The sequence below is a fragment of the Balaenoptera borealis genome (assembly GCF_965194805.1).
Source record: "Balaenoptera borealis genome assembly, chromosome: X".
In the NCBI taxonomy this organism is placed as follows: Eukaryota; Metazoa; Chordata; class Mammalia; order Artiodactyla; family Balaenopteridae; genus Balaenoptera; species Balaenoptera borealis.
The window spans coordinates 64274494-64295329 of NC_138881.1; the positions used below are offsets into that span (position 1 = coordinate 64274494).

Consider the following 20836-nt stretch of genomic DNA (forward strand, 5'->3'; position numbering starts at 1 on the left):
TGCCTCAGGCCAAACAAACAACAGAGTGGGAACACAGCCCCACCCATCAGCAGATAGGCTGCCTAAAGTCCCCCTGAGCCCACAGCCGACTCTAAACACACCCCTTGACATGGCCCTGCCCATCAGAGGGACAAGACCCAGCTCCACCCACCAGTGGGCAGGCACCAGTCCCTTCCAACAGGAAGCCTGCACAAGTCCCTGGATCAACCTCACCCACCAAAGGGCAGACACCAGAAGCAAGACAAACTACAATCCTGCAGTCTGGGGAACAGAGAACACAAACACAGATCGACAAAATGAGATGGCAGAGAAACATGTTCCAGACGAAGGAACAAGATAAAACCCCAGAAGAACAACTAAGTGAAGTGGAGATAGGCAATCTGCCTGAAAAAGAATTCAGAGTTAATGATAGTAAGGATGATCCAAGATCTCAGAAAAAGAATGGAAGCACAGATTGAGAAGACACAAGAAATAAGTTTAACAAAAAGCTAGATTTAAAGAACGAGCAAACAGAGATGAACAACACAATAACTGAAATGAAAAATACACTAGAAGTAATCAATAGCAGAATAAGGACTTCCCTGGTGGCGCAGTGGTTAAGAATCCGCCTGCCAATGCAGGGGACACGCGTTCAAGCCCTGGTCTGGGAAGATCCCACATGCCGCGGAGCAACTAAGCCCATGTGCCACAACTACTGAGCCTGCACTCTAGAGCCTGCAAGCCACAGCTACTGAGCCCACGCGCTGCAACTACTGAAGCCCACACACCTAGAGTCCATGCTCCGCAATGAGAGAAGCCACTGCAATGAGAAGGCCAAGCACCGCAACAAAGAGTAGCCCCCGCTCACCGCAACTAGAGAAAGCCCGTGTGCGGCAACGAAGACCCAACGCAGCCAAAAATAAATAAATAAATAATTTTTAAAAAAATTAGCAGAATGAATAAGGCAGAAGAATGAATAAGTAAGCTGGAAGACAGATTCCTGTAAATCACTGCTACAGAACAAAATGAAGAAAAAAGAGTGAAAAGAAAGGAGGACAGTCTCAGAGACCTCAGGGAAAACATTAAATGCACCAACTTTCAAATTATAGGGGGCCCACAAGGAGAAGAGAGAGAAAGGGCCTGAGAAAATATGTGAAGAGATAAGAGCTGAAAATTCCCCTAACGTGGGAAAGGAAACACTCAAGTCCAGGAAGTGCAGAGAGTCCAACACAGGATAAACCCAAGGAGGAACATGCCGAAACACATATTAATCAAATTGACAAAAATTAAAGACAAAGAGAAAATATTAAAGGCAACAAGGGAAAAGCAACAAAAAACATACAAGGGAATCCCCATAATGTTATCAGCTGATTTTTCAGCAGTAACTCTGCAGGCCAGAAGGGGGTGGCATGATATATTTAAAGTAATGAAAGGGTAAAACCTACAACCAAGAATACTTTACCCAGCAAGGCTCTCATTCAGATTCAACAGAGAAATCAAAAGCTTTACAGACAAGCAAAAGCTAAGAGAATTCAATACAACAAAACCCACCCTTATAACAAATGCTAAAGGAAATTCTCTAGGCAGAAAAGGCCACAACTAGAAACAAGAAAATTATGAATGGAAAAGCTCACTGGTAAAGGCAAACATACAGTGAAGGTAGGAAGTCAACCACACACAAATATGATGTCAAAATCAGCAATCATGAGAAGAGTACAAATGCAGGATATTGGAAATGCTCTGGAAATTAAGAGACCAGCAACTTAAAACAATCTTGTATATATATGGACTGCTATATCAAAATCTCATGGCAACTGCAAACCAAAAATCTACAATAGATACACACACAAAAAAGAAAAAGCAATCCAAACACAACACTAAAGAGTGTCATCAAATCACAAGAGACACTGATAAAAGAAATCAAAAATGACAAAAACAGATGGAAAGATATACCATGTTCTTGGATTGGAAGAATCAATATTGTCAAAATGACTGTACTACCCAAGGCAATCTACAGATTCAAGTCAATCCCTATCAAATTACCAATGTCATTTTTCACAGAACTAGAACAAAAAAATTTTTTTAACTTGTATGGAGACACAAAAGACCCTGAATAGGCAAAGCAATCCTGAGAAAGAAAAACAAAGCTGGAGGAATCAGGCTCCTTGACTTCAGACTATACTACAAAGCTAGAGTAATCAAAACAGTATGGTACTGGCACACAAACAGAAATATTAATCATTTGAACAGGATACAAAGCCCAGAAATAAACCCATGCACCTATGGTCAATTAATCTACAACAAAGAAGGCAAAAATATACAATGGAGAAAAGACAATCTCTTCAATAAGTGGTGCTGGGAAAACCGGACAGTTACATGTAAAAGAATGAAATTACAACATTCTATAACACCATACACAAAAATAAACTCAAAATGGATTAAAGACCTAAATGTAAGATCAGATACTATAAAACTCTTAAGAGAAAAACATAGGCAGAACACTCTTCGACATAACTTGTAGCAATATCTTTTCAGATCCATCTCCTAGAATAATGAAAATAAAACCAAAATAAACAAATGGGATCTAATTAAACCTAAAAGCTTTTGCATAGTGAAGGAAACCACAAACAAAAGGAGAAGATAACCCACAGAATGAGAGAAAATATTTGCAAACAATGCGACCGACAGGGAATTAAACTCCAAAATATACAAATAGCTCATGCAGCGCAATAACAACAACAAAAAATCCCAATCAAAAATATGGGCAGAAGATCTAAATAGACATTTTTCCAAAGAAGACATACAGATGGCCAAAAAGCATATGAAAAGATGCTCATCATCGCTAATTATTAGAGAAATGCAAATCAAAACTACAATGAGGTACCACCTCACACCATTCAGAATGGCCATCATTAAAAAGTCCACAAATAATAAATGCTGGAGAGGGTGTGCAGAAAAGGGAACCCTCTTACACTGTTGGTGGGAATGTAAATTGGTGCAGCCACTATGGAAAACAGTATGGAGTGTCCTCAAAAAACTAAAATTAGAGTTACCATATGATCCAGCAATTCCACTCCTGGGCATATATCCAGACAAAACTATAATTCGAAAAGATACATGCACCCCTATGTTCCTAGCAGCACTATTTACCATAGCCAAGACATGGAAACAACCTAAAATGTCCATCTACAGATGAATGGATAAAGATGTGGTGTGTGTGTGTACATACACACACACACATATACATACATACATATACACACACAATGGAATATTACTCAGTCATCAAAAAAGTGAAATAATGCCATTTGCAGCAACTTGGATGGACCTAGATTTTACCATACTAAGCGAAGTAAGTCAGAAAGAGAAAGACAAATACCATATGATATCCCTTATATGTGGAATCTAGAATAGGACACAAATGAACATATCTATGAAACAGAAACAGACTCACAGACGTAGAGAACAGATTTGTGGCTGCCAAGGGGGAGTGAGGGGGTGAAGGAGGGAAGGACTGGGAGTTTGCAATTAGTAGATGCAAACTATTATATATAGGATGGATAAACAACAAGGTCCTACTTGAACTATATTCAAGTTCCACAGGGAACTATATTCAATATCCTGTGATAAACCATAATGGAAAATAATATGAAAAAGAATATAAATATGTATAACTGAATCAGTTTGCTATATAGCAGAAATTAACACAACATTGTAAATCAACTATACTTCAATAAAATATTTTTTAAAAAGGAATAAAGTACTGAAACAAGCTACAGCCCTGGATAAACATTGAAAACATTATGCTAACTGAAAAAATCCATTCATAAAAAAGACACATATTTACGAATCTATTCATATGAAATGTTCAGAATAAGTAAATCCATACACAAATAGATTAGTTTTTGCCAGGGGATGAGAAGCAGGAAGAACGGAAAATGACAGCTAAGGGGTACAGGATTTCTTTCTGGGATGATGAAAATGTTCTGAAATTAGATAGTGGTAGTAGATGCACAACTTTGTGAATATTCTAAAACTCCCTGTATTCTACTCTTTAAAATAGTGAATTTTGTGTTATGTGAATTCCATCTCAGTGCCTTTAAAATTCTCATTGTATCCTATTGTTATTTTATATTTCCCTGAAGTACAGTATGTTACTATACTCCAGGCACAACCTGGTATTAATCTAAAACAACCTCAAATGTTTTAAAATTTACAAGTGCAAACAGCTATGTAGATATACATATACACACTCACACAAACACAAATTGATAAGTTGATAGAAGTATCATATTATTCTGGAGGAAATAAAAAATTTCTTAGAATGGTTATTATTATCTAAAATACTATGCTAAGAAGGAAGCAAAATTTTAAATAACTTGTAATCTAGATCAGTAGCTATGTGTATTGAGAGAACAAACACATCTTAATTACTATAATACTAGTAGTGCTACAAAGAGCAATAATTAGCATTCACGGAGCACTTACTAATTACCAAACAGGCACTATTATAAGTCCTTTACATGCACCATCTCATTTAATGCCCACAATAATCAATAAGGTAAATAATAATGTAATCCCCCATTTTACAGATGAGGAAACTGAAGCACAGAGTATTCATACAAACAGGAAGTAGTAAAGCCAGGAGTTAGAGTGAGGTAGTTTGTCTACAGAGCCTCTTACCTACTACAACTTCTCACCAAAACAACGAAAAATTACAGTTAAGAGTGTTTTTGCACACTGAAAGTCCACCTAATTTAGAACCTACAATTCAAGTATATATAGTATGTTTATACATACTATTTTTAAATTAATAATTTTAATAATTAGTTTCAAATCAAAATGTTAAATATTTTACTTTATTAGTACAGCAAACTTTCTACAAATAATTTGAAGCATGGTTATTCAGATTAATTCCTAAAATTTTAGAAAATACTATATATTTACCGTGTTCTCGGCCGTTGTTCATCTTCAGATTCACTAACTTCTTCACTAACTCCTGATTCCTGAAAATCAGAATCTTCAGAATCTTCACTGCTCACTTGAATAAAAATATATATTAAAAGTTATTAAATACTTCCCAACAGAAATGCAATTTGTCAATAACTTCACATTAAAACTTAGAGTATTATGAGAATAATATCTGTAGTACATATTATAACATATAGATTAGACCAGTTAATGACACAAATGGTATTTATAAAAAATCCAAGTGAAATCCAACTATGGTTATAAAATTATGATTCTACATTAAAATATAAGTATTAAAATGAGAAATTGCCTGTCAATAAAAGAATTCTGGCTATTTAAAACAAGCAAAGTAGGCTGGCCAAGGTGGAATAAGGGCGATTACAGACCCTCTGCCATTTATGACAACTAAAAACTATAGACAGAATACATAAAATAACAACCTAAGAACTGTGAAAAGGAAACAAGAGCAGGCAGACTAGGGACTGAAATCAAAACCTGAATAATGATCCCCATAAAATTGTGGAGGGATGTGAATGTCACGTGTTTTATTTTTTCCTCCTTTCTTTCCTGGTTTTGACAGGAAGGCCGGCTGAATTCCAAAACTATGCAGAGGGTGCTGACAGCAAAACTCTGGGAGGACTGCATTTCTAGCCACAGCACTGGGAAAAGGAGCAGAGCCCTGCATATCACAAGAATATAAGGTGAATTCCCAATTTTATTTTTTCTCTCCAAAATTTTATTTTTCTATACCAAAACTGCCACTAAGACACAGGCATCTGAAACCCCAGGAGAATACCCATATCTTTCTGACCAGAGGAAGCCAGGCAGGGAAAATATAAGATGAGCCTGCCCACAAGGACGCAGGGGCAAAGAATATACAAATCAATTTTCACTGCAAAGTAAAGGAGCTGTTACAGTGGAGGATTACTGGACTGAATGTCAATATTATGACATAGTATGAGTGTGTTCCATGTTTGGTAATTGCAATCATTGTTGCTTTTGTTGTGGTCATCCATGTACAATGCTTGGTGTCAGTCTATTTATCTCTTGTAAAAATAAAATACAGTGTGTGTGTGTGTGAAAAAAAAAAAGAAAATTAAAATAAGAATCATTTGAAAAAAAAAAAGATGAGCCTGGACTATCTTGTGGTGCCAGAAAGTAAAGCAGTGCTCAAAAAATGATGGGGATATATTCAAAGGACACAGGATCCAACTTGAAAAGCTCCCAATAAGCAAAGCTGGAACAATCTGAGCAACAAAATGAACAACTGGATTATAACTCATAGAATAAAATAAATATCTATCTATAAGTCCATATTAACATAAGCAATGCAATAAATAAATAAACAGGGGGAAACAACTCTTCCTAGAAGTAATGAAAGAAACTGAAAATCACCACTTAAACATACATCACAGTAAAAACTGCTCAGGCAGTTGGATGCTAAAATTAGTGGGAATAAGTATGATGAGAAACAGGATATTTGCATTGTCTCAAAGTATCTCCCCACAAGATATTAAATATGAACAGAAAAATAGTTTTTTTTTTTACAGTGGAAAAATCCAGCAGACACCAACTTAAGCAACTTAAATCAGGTTAGCATTACCAGTAATAAGACATATTGTCATCATACACCCTTGGTACGATACACTGAGAAAGATTCAATAACACTTTTTTGGTACTGTTGTCAAAATGCCTAATAACCTAAATCTAACCATGAGAAAACACTAGACAAATACATATAGATGGACAGTCTAGAAAATAACTGATAATAGACTTCAAAAGCGTCAAGGTCATAAAAGAAAAGACAAAGGAACTGTCACAGATTGGAGTAGATTAAGGAGACAACTGAATGCAATGTGGGATCCTAGAATGGATTCTAAAGTGGTAAAAGAACATCAGTGGGAAAAATAATGATAACCAAATAAAATCTACAGTTTACATCAGAGGTCAGAGGTCTGACGGTAAGTATTTTCAACTTTGTAGGCTATATGGTCTCTGTTGCAACCACTCATCTCTACTCAACTCTGCCACTGTAAACACATGAAAGCAGTAACTGAATAAGTATAACAGTGCCCCAATAAACCTTTACTTATAAAAAAAGGCAGAAGGTCAGATTTAGCCTACAGGTATAGTCTGTCAAACCCTGGTTGAACTAATAGTATTGCATCTATGTTAATTTCCTGGTTTTGATTGTTGTGCTGTAATAAGTATAAGGTATTAAATTAGGGAAGCTGGGTGAAGGGTATACAGGAACTCCACACTATTTTTGTGACATTTCTATAAATCTAAAATTATTTCAAAATAAAATATTTTTAGAATATCATGAGCTGACCTCAGAATCAAAGGTCTATTCTATCTAAAAAAAACATAGGCAAGCATAAATAATATAAAGACTTGCTTTGGGAGAAGAGGGGAATGAGGAATTATTGTTTAGTGAGTTTCAGCTTGGGATGATGAAAGAATTCTGGAGGCAGATAGTGGTGATGGTTGCACAACAATGTGAATATATTAATGCCACTGAATTACTTCAAAAACTTAAAAATGGTTAAAATTTTATGTTATGTATATTTTACCCCAATAAAAAAAAACAATAGTAAAAAAGAACTGCTAAGCAACTGGGAATTTGGGAGAACACAGGTGTCCACATGCACGCACAAACTTATCCTGTAATAAATACAATTTTAAGTCTAGTACTCATTTTTCATCAAACATTTTATTTTGAAAATTTTCAAACCTACCAAAAGCTTTAAAGAATTTTTGAATGTATCCCTTCTCCTAAATTCACTTACTGTTAAGTTTAGCACATTTGCTTTATCTCTCTCTAAACATACACACTCCCTTTTTTGCACTGAACCATTTGAAATTAAGTGCTGATATCATGACAGTTAACCCTTAAGCATAAGGACACTGTCCTACATAACTAAATACCATTATAATGCATGAGAAAAATAACATCAATTTTAATATCATCTACTATAAAGGCAATAACTACATTTTTGAAATTATCACCAAAATAACTTTTATAACTTTTTTCAAATTTAGGTGAAAATTAAAATCCACATGCTACACTTGATTTAATATTATAATTCAGCTATTAGCTTTTGATTTCTCCCCCTTGCCCAACATTAAGTTTCCGGACAATACAGGGACACCAGAGTTTGCAAAACTTGGAAAATCATGCAACTCCAAATGTAGTATCAATCACTATGATCATAACCTACATTAGAAAAATTAATATGATGGGGTTTTAGTTTACTCCCTTCTATACAAACGAACCAAAAAAAAAAAAAACAGCTGGGTAATAAGTTACCCACAGAAGAGGACAATGGAAACACAGGTCACAGAAAACTTGGGTTTCAATAAAGCATTTCAAATGTATTTGGCCCACTAAAGGACTCTATATTCCTGAGCTAAGCCTCAGAGGCAAAATCAGTATTTCTCCTTTTGTTGAAGATGCACAGGAAATCATGTTGTTACGTAATATGCTAAATCACTCAGTTCCTTTATAGAATCTGAAAGACCGGCTTGTGGTCAGGCTGCAAAGAAATTTATGAGAAAAGCATTCACAAAATGAGGTACTATTATTTATTTGTTTACATGAAAATATCCATGAAATATTAAGTATATGTGTGGGTGGGGGGGGGTACCTTCCTCCTCTTCTTTAATGGATAGCTGCTGCTCTTTAGCCCTTTAAATGTTCAGGATTCCAAGATTCGTTCCTTAGCCCTCTATTTGCACAACATTACAGCTCCACTGGGTAATCTCACTATTACACATATACCAGAACAACCACACTTGACACCAACTATGGCAATATCCTTCAAATGGATTCAAAGCCTTCAGTCTCACAGAATAACAGGCAACTAATCTGAACGTATTACAACCTTGGTTGAAAGCTTTCAATGGAAAAAATGAGTGGTTGTGCTGAAGTTGTGATTCTTGAGTGCTGGTAACGAATGTCCTGTGTCTTGAGGTGCCATACATGTCCATCAAGCTATCCACTTATGAAATGCACACTTTTCTGTATATATACCTTAAATAAAACGTTTTTTAAAAAGTGGTGGCCCTCCTCTGTGACTACACTAAAAACAAATTGTACACTGTAAACTGGTAAACTGTATGGTTTGTGAATTATGTCTCAATATAGCTATGATATAAAAATAATTTTTAAAATTAAAAAAAATTTTTAAACCTTTCAATGGCTCTCCATCCTATAGAGCCTACTACACTTCTCAGACACTTCCAAAAATGCTTTCTTATTCCTAGTGGCAAAGAAGAGTTAATCTGCCCGACAGGAATTGGGTAGTAAAGTCTTCAGTATCTGCCCCAAAGAAGAAAAAACTTTCTTTAATCTTCTTGTTAGCTGAAATTCTCAGGAAAACTTCACATTTAATTGCTCAATATATGTGATTACTTAATATAAGAATGCTCTCCGCCAACTCTCAAGTAAAATGAACACACCAAAGAGATGTACCATGTTTACTCTATAGCCTGATATACCCATGAGTCCACTGCCAAGTACTTCAGTTTGAGAAACACAGGCTTACAAAGGTCTCTAGTATCTGGTCTCTGTCTTATTGGCCCAGCCTAATTTCCTGCTGTTCTTTTCCCTACTCCCTCCTATACTCCAGCTATACCACATTAATTGCATCCCCTCCACCATGTGCTAAACAATTTGCAGAGGCTTTTAAAATTTTTTCCCTGCTTGTATTATAAATCTTCACAACACATCTACCTGCTCCCCATTTAGAACTTGATCTGCTGGGTGAAACTCTTCATCTTTGTGAAGTCTTCTCTGGTGATAACCCCTAGCCCCCAGGAAGCTAAAGAAATCCTCTCAGTGCCACACTTTACAATACCTCTGCTATACAAGACAACCCTCATGGTACTATAATTTCTTATAATATTAATGTTAATAATTCTTACTAAACCAATGACTGCCAAACCTGGCTACATATAAAAATCATATCAGAGATGCTCTTAAAACATATGGATACATAGGTCCCACCACCACCAATTATGCTGTAATTGGCTTGGGGTGGAGCCCTGCCATAGGTATATTTTTAAATCCAAGTTATCTGCATGTGTAGTCAGGTTGAAAACCATCACATAAGACAATGATTTCCTTATTCATTTTGTATCCTCGATGTTTACCATGACGCTGGAAACATGTAAGTAACTCAATGCAGAAGGACTCAGACTTTTAATGTAATAAAAATTTAATCTGGCTAAAGTTTTACATATAAGCTTGCATAAATCTATCCAAATTAATTGTATGTTCTATCTTTCCTCATTATTTCTTCCTGCACTTACAGGGAGTCTTATATTTTCTACATAACTTTAATGCATATTTTATTTATTGTCATATTTCTTTGTCTTTTTAATCTAAATGTATATGACTACTAAAGGTCAAAAATAGTCTTTGTGTCATCTCTCAAGTTTCTGGGTTATCTTCTCACTCTAAATTCTTTATTTCACTCTCAGAATAGTTGTTGTCAGTGTGCTGATACTCACCTAATATAGGTGGACAATTGTTGGCGCCAATATACTTAAATTTCACAACTATATTTAGTTTATAAAACCAGTATGTTCCTTGTTATCAGAATTAAAATGTCTTACCCTTCCTTCTATTTCTGCCTTTGGCTTCTTTGTGCTCTTTAGGCTTCGTCTTTTTTTCTTCTCCAGATTCTCCATCACTCACAGTCAGCTTGTGCCTCAAAAGCCTATGTCTGTATCTCGGCTTCTTAGATTCTTCAGAATCTGAATCTGATTCAGAATTGACTTGATCTTTTGCTTCTAAATGGAGAAAACAAATCAGTAAAACCTTCAGCCTTTTTTCCTTTAAAATGTTGTAAAACTACATATTTTGTTTGTTGACAATTATCATGATTTATGGAACTGATCAGAGCTGTGTACTTATCTGGGTTGCATTGGTGATAACAGGCTATCTCATACATCAAACTTGATCTATTACTATTATTAAATATTGATTAAATATCACCAGTATACATTTATAGATTTTTTTAAAAGGTAAAAAATATTTTCCTTTAAAAATCATCTGTTTATTGGCAGTAACTGACAAAACTTGCACAATTATTACCAGATATTCAAACGGAGTAAAGGTAGTAAAGTTTTCAACATTTTAATAAACTTCAAATGCATGTGTTAAGAGATTTCATGGTCAGACAGTCTTCAAAGCCTGAATTGGTCAAATAATTATGACATCCTATACTTCTCTTTGGGGAGCTCACCCTCATCTCCAGGGTTTTCTTCATTGTGTTTTCCAGTTCTTTTTTTCCCTTCTTCTGATTCATCATCTGAAGATCCATCCTCATCGGAGGAAAGATTGGCTTTAATTTCTTCTAAAAGCATCTTCTTGGCAATTCTTGAGTAAAAAGACAATAAAAACTGTATATTTGGTGGTGAAGTGTAACAAATTAAAAACAAAAAGAATTATGTGTATCAAAATAGAAATAAATGTGTCAATAGATTTTTTATTATAAAGAAAAGTCTATCAAAACCATATTTTAACCTAAACTACCAACCAAAATTTTTGAAAATGCTCTTAGCACTGATTTTCTCCCAGTTCTATACAATTCTGCAATATAGTGAAAAATCTCAGGGACATTTCTACTAACTATTTTGACCAATTCCAACTTCATGCTGGATAACTTTCCAATCCTACACTTGCTCTGCTGCCACCACCCAACAACTACAATATCAAGACAGGCCCACAAAAGTAAATCAATTCATTCAGACAAATGGCATTCCAACACTAAACTCCACATGAGAGGATTTATTCAACAGCAAAACATATTCTTAGAAAGTCAGTGTGTAATAAACCACTTTATTGTGAAACAGTACCTCAAACTAGTGGATAATACTTTGGCCCTTAAATTTCAATTTACTTCATAAATTCTTCTAACCAAATGAAAGAATACAACACATAAGTACTGAAGCAATCAAAAATCCCTAATAATATTCAAACTAGGGCAGAGAAGGAGCAAGAGTGCTATTAACCACATACATAGTTAAAAGAACAAAAATTACCATAAATGAGTTTCCACTTTCCAAAGAAGTAGATAGTGCATTAGCCTCAAACATATCAAAATTTTTCAAGATGCTCCTCAAAGACCAATTTGCTAATGAAAAAATCAACTGCTAAAAGCATGAGAAAATAATTCTTTAATACCATCTTATGTTAAAATAAAATATATTCTTAAAAAATCTCCATGTTTGCACTAAAGGAAGACATCTGAAAGTGTAAGATAAAAGCAGTTTTTGTGCAAGATGAGGTGTTTTGCACCTTTTGATATAAATTCATAAATCACAGTAACAAAGGAATACCTTACAGAAAGGCTCAAAAGTTGACATGATTCTTGGTTTTCCATGAACTAACTTCTATGTGGATAAACATCTACTCTGCAATCAAGAATGACTCTAGCTCAGTCAAAAACTTGCAGCTGGAATTATGGAACTTTTGTTATTTTTGGATTTGAAACTCCTCTTTTTACTTCTTAACATGCACTCACATTTAAATCAAGAATACATTCAATGGTAGGATATGTTAATGCATGTTAATGCCTTCTTAACTTTGATACATTGTTCATTGCTATTTATACTCAAAGATATATAGCAAAGGCACCTAAACAGACTGAAGCAAACAAAATAGCTAATCACTTCCATAAATGCTTATTATATGCCCTTTGGTACTTCCCCCCTAACCAGATAGATAAGGAATATTTAGACAACGTAGAGGGTTACCAATTACAAGAGGAAACCACAGATGAGTTAGCTTTTCTGAGGGTTTCCAACCTGACTTGCTAAAATTAGATCACTCCAATTTAAATCCTACTGGAGTTGGGGACTTCCCTGGTGTTCCAGTGGTTGGGACTTCGCCTTCCAATGCAGGGAGTGCGGGTTCGATCCCTGGTCGGGGAGCTAAGATCCCACATGCCTCATGGCCAAAAAAAACAAAATATAAAACAGAAGCAATAATGTAACAAATTCAATAAAAGACTTTAATAATGGTCCACATCAAAAAAATTTAAAAATTAAAAAAAAACCCAAATGGAGTTGAGCAATAAAGTCTTCGTTGCTCTTAAACTTCTACATCAGTGGTTTGCTGACTTCGGTTGCACACGGTAAACATTTTAAAAATGGGGACTAATATAGGGTTGCCAACTTTTCATTTTGTCAAGAAAAAAAATTTAAACCCAAATATCATTTACTTTTATCATTTTATAAAATAAAAAATAAACAAACACACCCTCCACAAATTAGGAAACAGTTTCAAAATAAAGGGTGGTTCTTTAAGTTTATTAAAAGCATCTTTCTGGAAAACTCTAAAATCATCTTTAATACACACCACATTATCATTTCCCATGAACAAGGAAGAACTTTCTCAAGCCAATTTGAGTAAAACCACTGTTTTGTAATGAATAAATGTGTGTGTGTGCTCGGGTGTGCATATAATGTGAAGCACTGGATAATAGATTACAAATAGAAAAACATAGTTTACTTGCAGTTACAAGATCTTATATACCCATTTGGGTGGTACAATAATAGCCAACAAAAATACAATTATTAATTTAGCTACTCTAAAGTTTAGTTCAATCACCTGATTTCAGTTTGTATTTACAAGTTCAAAAAATGTCTTAAATTCCGTATAATCTGTAAAGACTTGGTTGTTAACTTTAACAAACCACATAATATTTCTTCTTTCAAACTCTAGACTCCTAATATGTCTACTAAACGGAAAGTCAAAATATGTAAACCTACAAATACTAAAGTTCTAGACTGTCATGAAGAAGAACTATGAAATATATAAAACAATAAGATTCTATACCAACTAAAAAAAATCACGTAAGTCATGGAAAATAAAATGAGATCCACATAATGAAGAATTACTTGATTTTTCAACAACCTTCAGTAAGACCATAATATATAGAACAATCACAGATACTTTAGAAGCAAAAAAATTTACAAACTTCAGAGAATGCTCATTTTTCTCCAAACTGACAGTTATACAGAGTGATAGAGACTCCCTAAGCTTTACCTCACTAAGATGTTTTAAATTTGCCCTCTAACACCTTTTGAGCAAAGGAAAGCCTAATGTATAGCCGTATACATTAAGCCCCAAAAAGAATAATAAAGTTAAATTATTTTGCATAAATTATGGCTGATGGCTCATGTCCAATATGTCAAAGACCTACTGTATCACACACCTAGCCTATCGCATAGCTGACACCTCAAAGTTAGAACTTAATTTGAAGGACCTAAGTAAGGGCTGAGGCTGACCTTCAACCTGAGTATTCAGCAAACATGTTGAGGTGAGATGTGTCCCATCTACAAAGCCTGCTGTGAGATGCTTTAAGGGAAACTCCACTACCTTAACTCTTGAGTCACAGGCCACAGAGACTTCAAGGACATCATCACTTGAGAACCAGCTGAGGCTGGCAAAGCATCATTTTGGAGGCCTCGGCTGGACCCGTGCTGGTATGCATGTGATGGATGTATAGTCATGATCCCTAGTTGATTCTGTTTGCTCAGAAGTCTCCTTTCTTGAGGCTTTCCAGGACGTTTCTGAGAAAATCATCCAAGCAACAAGGTACTGCCCCTGGAATCTCAATGCTCAACATTACATCTTGGGGCAGGTGTAGCATCCAAAGCAGTCACGACTCTATCAGAAGCATTAGAGGCACAGGCTGTGCCACTCTGTGGCAGAAAACCTGGACAGAGCCGGAAGTAATGGAGCCACTCCTCCATTTTCCTGAAAGGGAGGGAAGGGAGAGGGGAAGAAAGCAAAACAATATGGGAGGGAGGGTAAAAACCCACAAACAAACAATGAACTGGTGCATGAAAGAATAAATAAAAGAACCGCAAAACTCGAACAAGCTAAGTCTTCTAAATCACATAATGAATACCAAGATAAGATAATGCCTTATTACACCTTCCACCTTCATCTACTAAAATAAAGCAAAAATAAAATAAGGAATGAGCCCAACAATGCAAAGACAAACAAGCAATCAGAGAGAGACAGAGAAAGAGCCAAGAAAGCCTTTAGTAATTCTGATCCTATCTAGAAAGGAAATCAGTAATGCCTCTTGTTTAAGCACTCAAACAGGAAAAGAAAGTAAACTGCCTCTTGCTGGTAGGTAAATCAATAATTCAAAACACTGAGTTTCTAAGAAAGGAGTGATCAAGAGAATAATCTCTTGCACCAGGGAATTGTAGAGAAACAGCCATTACAAAAGCAACAAAATGTTAGAGCTAGAAGAAGGGATCTTAGAGTCCAATTCTGTCATTTTACAGATGAGGAAACAGGCTTAGAGAGGGGAAATGACTTGGCCAAAGAAACAAAGCTAGTTAGTGGCAAAGCCAGGAGTAGTACCTAAGATCCTGAATCCCAATCTGCTACTAATTTTACTATGCCAGTGCTATATTCGCTACTCATTCACTACTACTGTGCTAATAAGTGCTTGGGGCAATACACCAAGGTCACATTCTTAAAGTTATCTGTATTTCACTGATTTAGAAATGAAAGAATTCAAGTTTTGATTTAAAAAAAAATTTTTTTGAAAGAGTTCTAAACATCTTTCGTCCAGTATGCACCATCTCTAAAATGTACTGACAGGCCATCTTGAATACATCCTACAATCTACTGCTTTATCTTTTAAGAGGTTCTGAAAACAGGCTTGAAGAAAATTGCTAAATGAAAAATACATTTTTAGAAGGCCAAAATACTGCACATCCATACACAAAAGTGACAAAATTTTAAATTTTTTTTTTTACATTCTGTGCACAATATCACAATAGAATAGTTAAAACAGAGAATTCTGAATAAGATTATAAGTTTCGAGATAAAAAAAACAACTAAGTAAATGTAGTACTAAAACATCATACCATATATAAAAGGTTGATATGTAAAACAATTCAAATGACTATAGTCCAAAAAATGTTGAATATTTTTTGTGAGGAACACACATTCTTCTAGTAGGGAAGGAGGCTTTGTTTTAACAAATGTTACGTACTTCAGGTTGAGAATAAAAAATAAAACATTTCAGGGACTTCCCTGGTGGTCCAGTGGTTAAGACTCTGCACGCCCAATGCAGGGGGCACGGGTTCAATCTCTGGTCAGGGAACTAAGATCCCACATGCCACACAGCACAGCAAAAAAAAAAAAAAAATTCACAGAATTACAATGGAATTCCTCATCTTCAAAATCTGTATTAGTGTTTTTTTAACTCCTTGGTTCAAAATTAGTATCTTTTTTTTTTTTCACGGCGCTACTCAGCTTGCGGGATCAAACCTGGGCCTCCTGCAGGGGAAGCATGAAGTCCTAACCACTGGACCACCAAGGAATTCCCCAAAATTAGTATCTTGATATAAACCTTTCTATGAAAAACTATAACCAAGGCATAATGATCTGCACCTAAAGATAGTGCTATTCATGAGATAATGATGAAGTCACTAAATAACCAAAAAGCTGAACAACAGTATGAAACTATTTTTTAAGTCACATGTTCTACAATGTTTGCAGTTAATGAAAAACATCACTGTTTTCTGAAAATTAATATCAAATAACTTTTTAAAAAAAATCTTAGGAGTAGAAAAATAAAAGCTGTATGAAATTAAGAACCCACAGTTTATTAACAATTTATACATGGGCTCAAATTACAAAATGTGTATTCCCGGATTTTATGTAAAAATCTAAGCCAGCTTCAGAGGAAATTTTAACAAGAAAAAATTTATTAACATTGATATAAATTTAGAAAATTTGATCATACTAAAGATCATACTAAATAGTTCAATATTTTTATCCCTGAAAAGTAAAAACAAAGACTTATGTGTCTCAATTCTATTTTTAAAATTCAAAGTAAAAGACAAAGACGATATAGTCAGAAAAATAAACCTTTTTTGCTAACACTAGAAAATTCCAAACTCTCCTTTTGCAGGGGGTGCTTTTTCTCATTATCTAAAAGTCCCATTACAATATCACCAAAGAATAGAGAACAGGAACGGAAGGCTGAACATAATATTTTTATCTTAAGCAGAGAGATCACCACTAATGACCATATTTCTTTCCTTGCTGGGAATTCTAGCATAAAAAAGAGAGCTGGTGGCAACTGTAACCAGTTTAGATATCTACAAATAGATCCTATCCAGTGGCTAGACACCTGTATTATACTTGACTTACAATACTTACCTGCACTGTAAAGAAAAAGTAAATTGAAAAAGAATTACCTTAAAATTGCCAGACATTTAAAACCCTTACTCAAACATGAAACAAGTAAAATACTCATTTAAAATGCTACCTTTGTTTTTCAAGCCCAATAAAGGAGAACTAAAGCAATTCTGCTAACCAAATAGGACCACCATGAAAAAAAATTCACAGAAAAAAATTATTCCAGATTTAGCAAATTTGTATAGAGAACAGATAAAGACAAGTATAGAAGATGAACATTTGGAAAAGTGTTTAAAATAGAAACCAAAGTCATATGTCAAAGGAACGTGAGATATACTCATGCCATTAATCTTTGCTGAAATCAGGTAAACAATCATCAAATATCTTTATTAGCATGAACAATATCCAAGAATCATTGATCACTTCCAAAAATATGCTGGATTAACAGCACAGAGCCTGCATCAAAAGAATACCTACACCGAGCTAGTAGGGAAAAAAAATAATCATTTGCATGTTTTCCAGTCTGAAAAGCAAAGTATTACCAAATGATAAAATACTTGGAAAATATGAAGGCTACAGTGTAGTCCCACAATAATGAAGCAGAACTTCTATCAACAATGGGTAATTTCTTTAAGCAATCTCCAAATCAAATTTTGCTTCAATGAAAAAAAAATTATTTAGCCCCACTGAGAGAGAAATTATGAGAAAAATTATGCAGTATTAGTAGACCCAACTAAGCATTTTTCAACTATAAAGTAAATATATGTATGTGTGTGGCAGGAGAGGGTATCCATATAAAAACCTCAGCTTTTAAACAAAATTGGGATTAAAAAAAAAGAATGCTGATTTAGAAAAAAATCTAGCAATCTAGTTTTTTCCTCTTAAAAGCTCAGTTTTAAATATTTTCCAAGCCCTGTAAAAAATACAAATAAAGAATATTCTGCAAATTATTCTTTTTTGGGAGGAATGGATGCTTCAGTGACTGTTTTAGTATGCAACCCCTAAAGAAAAGCCTGGTTTAATAATCCTCAACACTATCACTGTTGAACTTGAATACACTACCATCTTATGACTGAGGCTAATTCACAGTGCAGGTATTAAAATATAGGACATTAAATATCCTTTCAATGAAAGAACCAATTTAAAATATAACTAACAGGTATTTGAAAGGCAACATTAACATAATGGCACATTCGAATACATGACTTTAAAATTACGTGTATAATTTAAATAACCTGATAAACTTTAATATTATTATTCTCCCTTTCAAAGAGTACATAAAGTCTAAGCTATAAAATTTGAAGTAAATTCTCAGTTATACAAAATTGAAAGTATAGTTAGTCTACTATTTAATTTTTTCTAAAAAGCTCAGTCAAAAAATCATAAAAGTTCACCTGTTATTCAACCTATAATTTTTGTCAGTTTATTAAATAAATGCAATTAAATAGAAATTACAAGTTAGACCACTCTATCTCACAACAGCATACATTTACTTTCAAATATGAATGATACTACATAATAGTACACTAAAATAACAGAAACTTATTTATTCACACCTACTAAAATATTCAGGACATGACTAAGTTCTTTAAATGACCTCAAAAGCTATTATAACTTTAAAACAGAAAAGATAAATAATAGTGAAATCTGTTGTAAAACTTTCACACACATATATAAGTAAATATGTCATATATAAGTACATATGTTTTGGAAATTATTACTTCCTCAATTTTAGAAATATCGAAACTTCTTTGGATACAAACTAGCCTACATATCTTGGTCCTATCAAATTCCTTCAACTCTCATGAAAAGATGGATTATAATTAAAATTAAATGCTTGACCACCCTGCTGAGAAAGGGGAGATGTTATGCTGGACTCAGCCAGCACCCTGGGAGACTCACCTAGCACTGTCTTGGAAAGTGGAGGGAAGTTAAATAGAAGGTGACTATTTAAGGTACGTCTTAACAGGGTGAAAAGTTGTCCAGGTAGAGTAATCAGTAGGAACTGACCTGAACACACAAGCAATCGTAGAGTTTAAGAAGTGGAGGGAAGATTAGGTCAGGTGCTACTAGATCAGAGGAGAGAGGAGGGCGGTGTGGAGATGAAGACAGAATAGAGCAGGGAAGTGTTAGAAGGAGAGACCTTATAATAGTACATCAGTCCTGGCTGTGTATAAAAGTCCTATCTTTTGGATTTCACAGGCCAGTTTTAAAAAAAAAGGGGGGGAGAGGAGAAGATGGCGGAATAGTAAGACGCGGACATCACCTTCCTCCCCACAGATACATCAGAAATACATCTACACGTGGAACTGCTCCTATAGAACAGCCACTGAATGCTGGCAGAAGACCTCAGACCTCCCAAAAGGCAAGAAACTCCCCACGTACCTGGGTAGGGCAAAAGAAAAAAGAATAAAAACAGAGACAAAAGAATAGGGACGGGGCCTGCACCAGTGGGAGGGAGCTGTGAAGGAGGAAAGGTTTCCACACACTAGGAAGCCCCTTCCCGGGCGGAGACCGCGGGTGGTGGAGGCAGGGAGCATCAGAGCCACGGAGGAGAGCACAGCCACAGGGGTGCGGAGGGCAAAGCGGAGAGGTTCCCGCACAGAGGAGCAGTGCCGACCAGCACTCAGCAGCCCGAGAGGCTTGTCTGCTCACCCGTCAGGGCGGGTGGGGCTAGAAGCTGAACCCCGGGAGCTGTGCAAACAAAGAAGATAAAGGGAAATTTCTCCCAGCAGCCTCAGAAGCAGCAGATTAAAGCTCCACAATCAACTTGTACCCTGCATCTGTGGAATACCTGAATAGACAACGAATCACCCCATATTGAGGAGGTGGACTTTGGGAGCAAGATATATTATTTTTTCCCTTTTCCTCTTTTTGTGAGTGTATATGTGTATGCTTCTGTGTGAGATTTTGTCTTTATAGCTTTGCTTTCACCATTTGTCCTAGGGTTCTGTCCATCTGTGTTTTTTTTATTTTTATTTTTTTTTACTTAAAAAATTTTTTTTTATTAATTATTTTTTATTTTTTATTTTAATAACTTTATTTTTTAATCTTTATTTTATTTTATTTTATCCTCTTTCTTTCTTTCTTTCTATTTTTTCTCCCTTTTATTCTGAGCCGTGTGGATGAAAGGCTCCTGGTGCTCTAGCCAGGTATCAGGGCTGTGCCTCTGAGGTGAGAGAGCCAACTTCAGGACACTGGTCCACAAGAGACCACCCAGCTCCGCATAATACCAAATGGCGAAAATCTCCCAGAGATCTCCATCTCAACACCAAGACCCAGCTTCACTCAACGACCAGCAAGCTACAGTGCTGGACAACCTATGCCAAACAACTAGCAAGACAGGAACACAGCCCCATCCATTAGCAGAGAGGCTGCCTAAAATCATAATAAGGCCACAGACACCCCAAAACACACCACTAGACGTGGACCTGCCCACCAGAAAGACAAGATCCAGCCTCATCCACCAGAACACAGGCACTAGTCACCTCCACCAGGAAGCCTACACAACCCACTGAACCAACCTTAGCCACTGGGGACAGATACCAAAAACAACGGGAACTACGAACCTGCAGCCTGTGAAAAGGAGACCCCAAACACAGTAAGATAAGCAAAATGAGAAGACAGAAAAACACACAGCAGATGAAGGAGCAGAGTCAAAATACACCAGACCTAACAAATGAAGAGGAAATAGGTAGT

The 20836-nt window shown here is 35.4% G+C and overlaps 1 protein-coding gene across 6 annotated transcripts in view; it reads right to left on the reverse strand.

The window, feature by feature from the left end:
* Positions 1 to 20836, reverse strand: part of ATRX (ATRX chromatin remodeler) — a 242920-nt gene that overhangs the window by 123041 nt on the left and 99043 nt on the right. For all 6 annotated transcript variants that reach the window (XM_082376914.1, XM_082376916.1, XM_082376915.1 and 3 more), the window contains 3 exons: positions 11202 to 11335; positions 10570 to 10746; positions 4927 to 5020 (listed from right to left, as the gene is read on the reverse strand). In XM_082376914.1, the coding sequence (XP_082233040.1) occupies positions 4927 to 5020; positions 10570 to 10746; positions 11202 to 11335 (405 nt within the window). The remainder of the gene's footprint in view (positions 1 to 4926; positions 5021 to 10569; positions 10747 to 11201; positions 11336 to 20836) is intronic.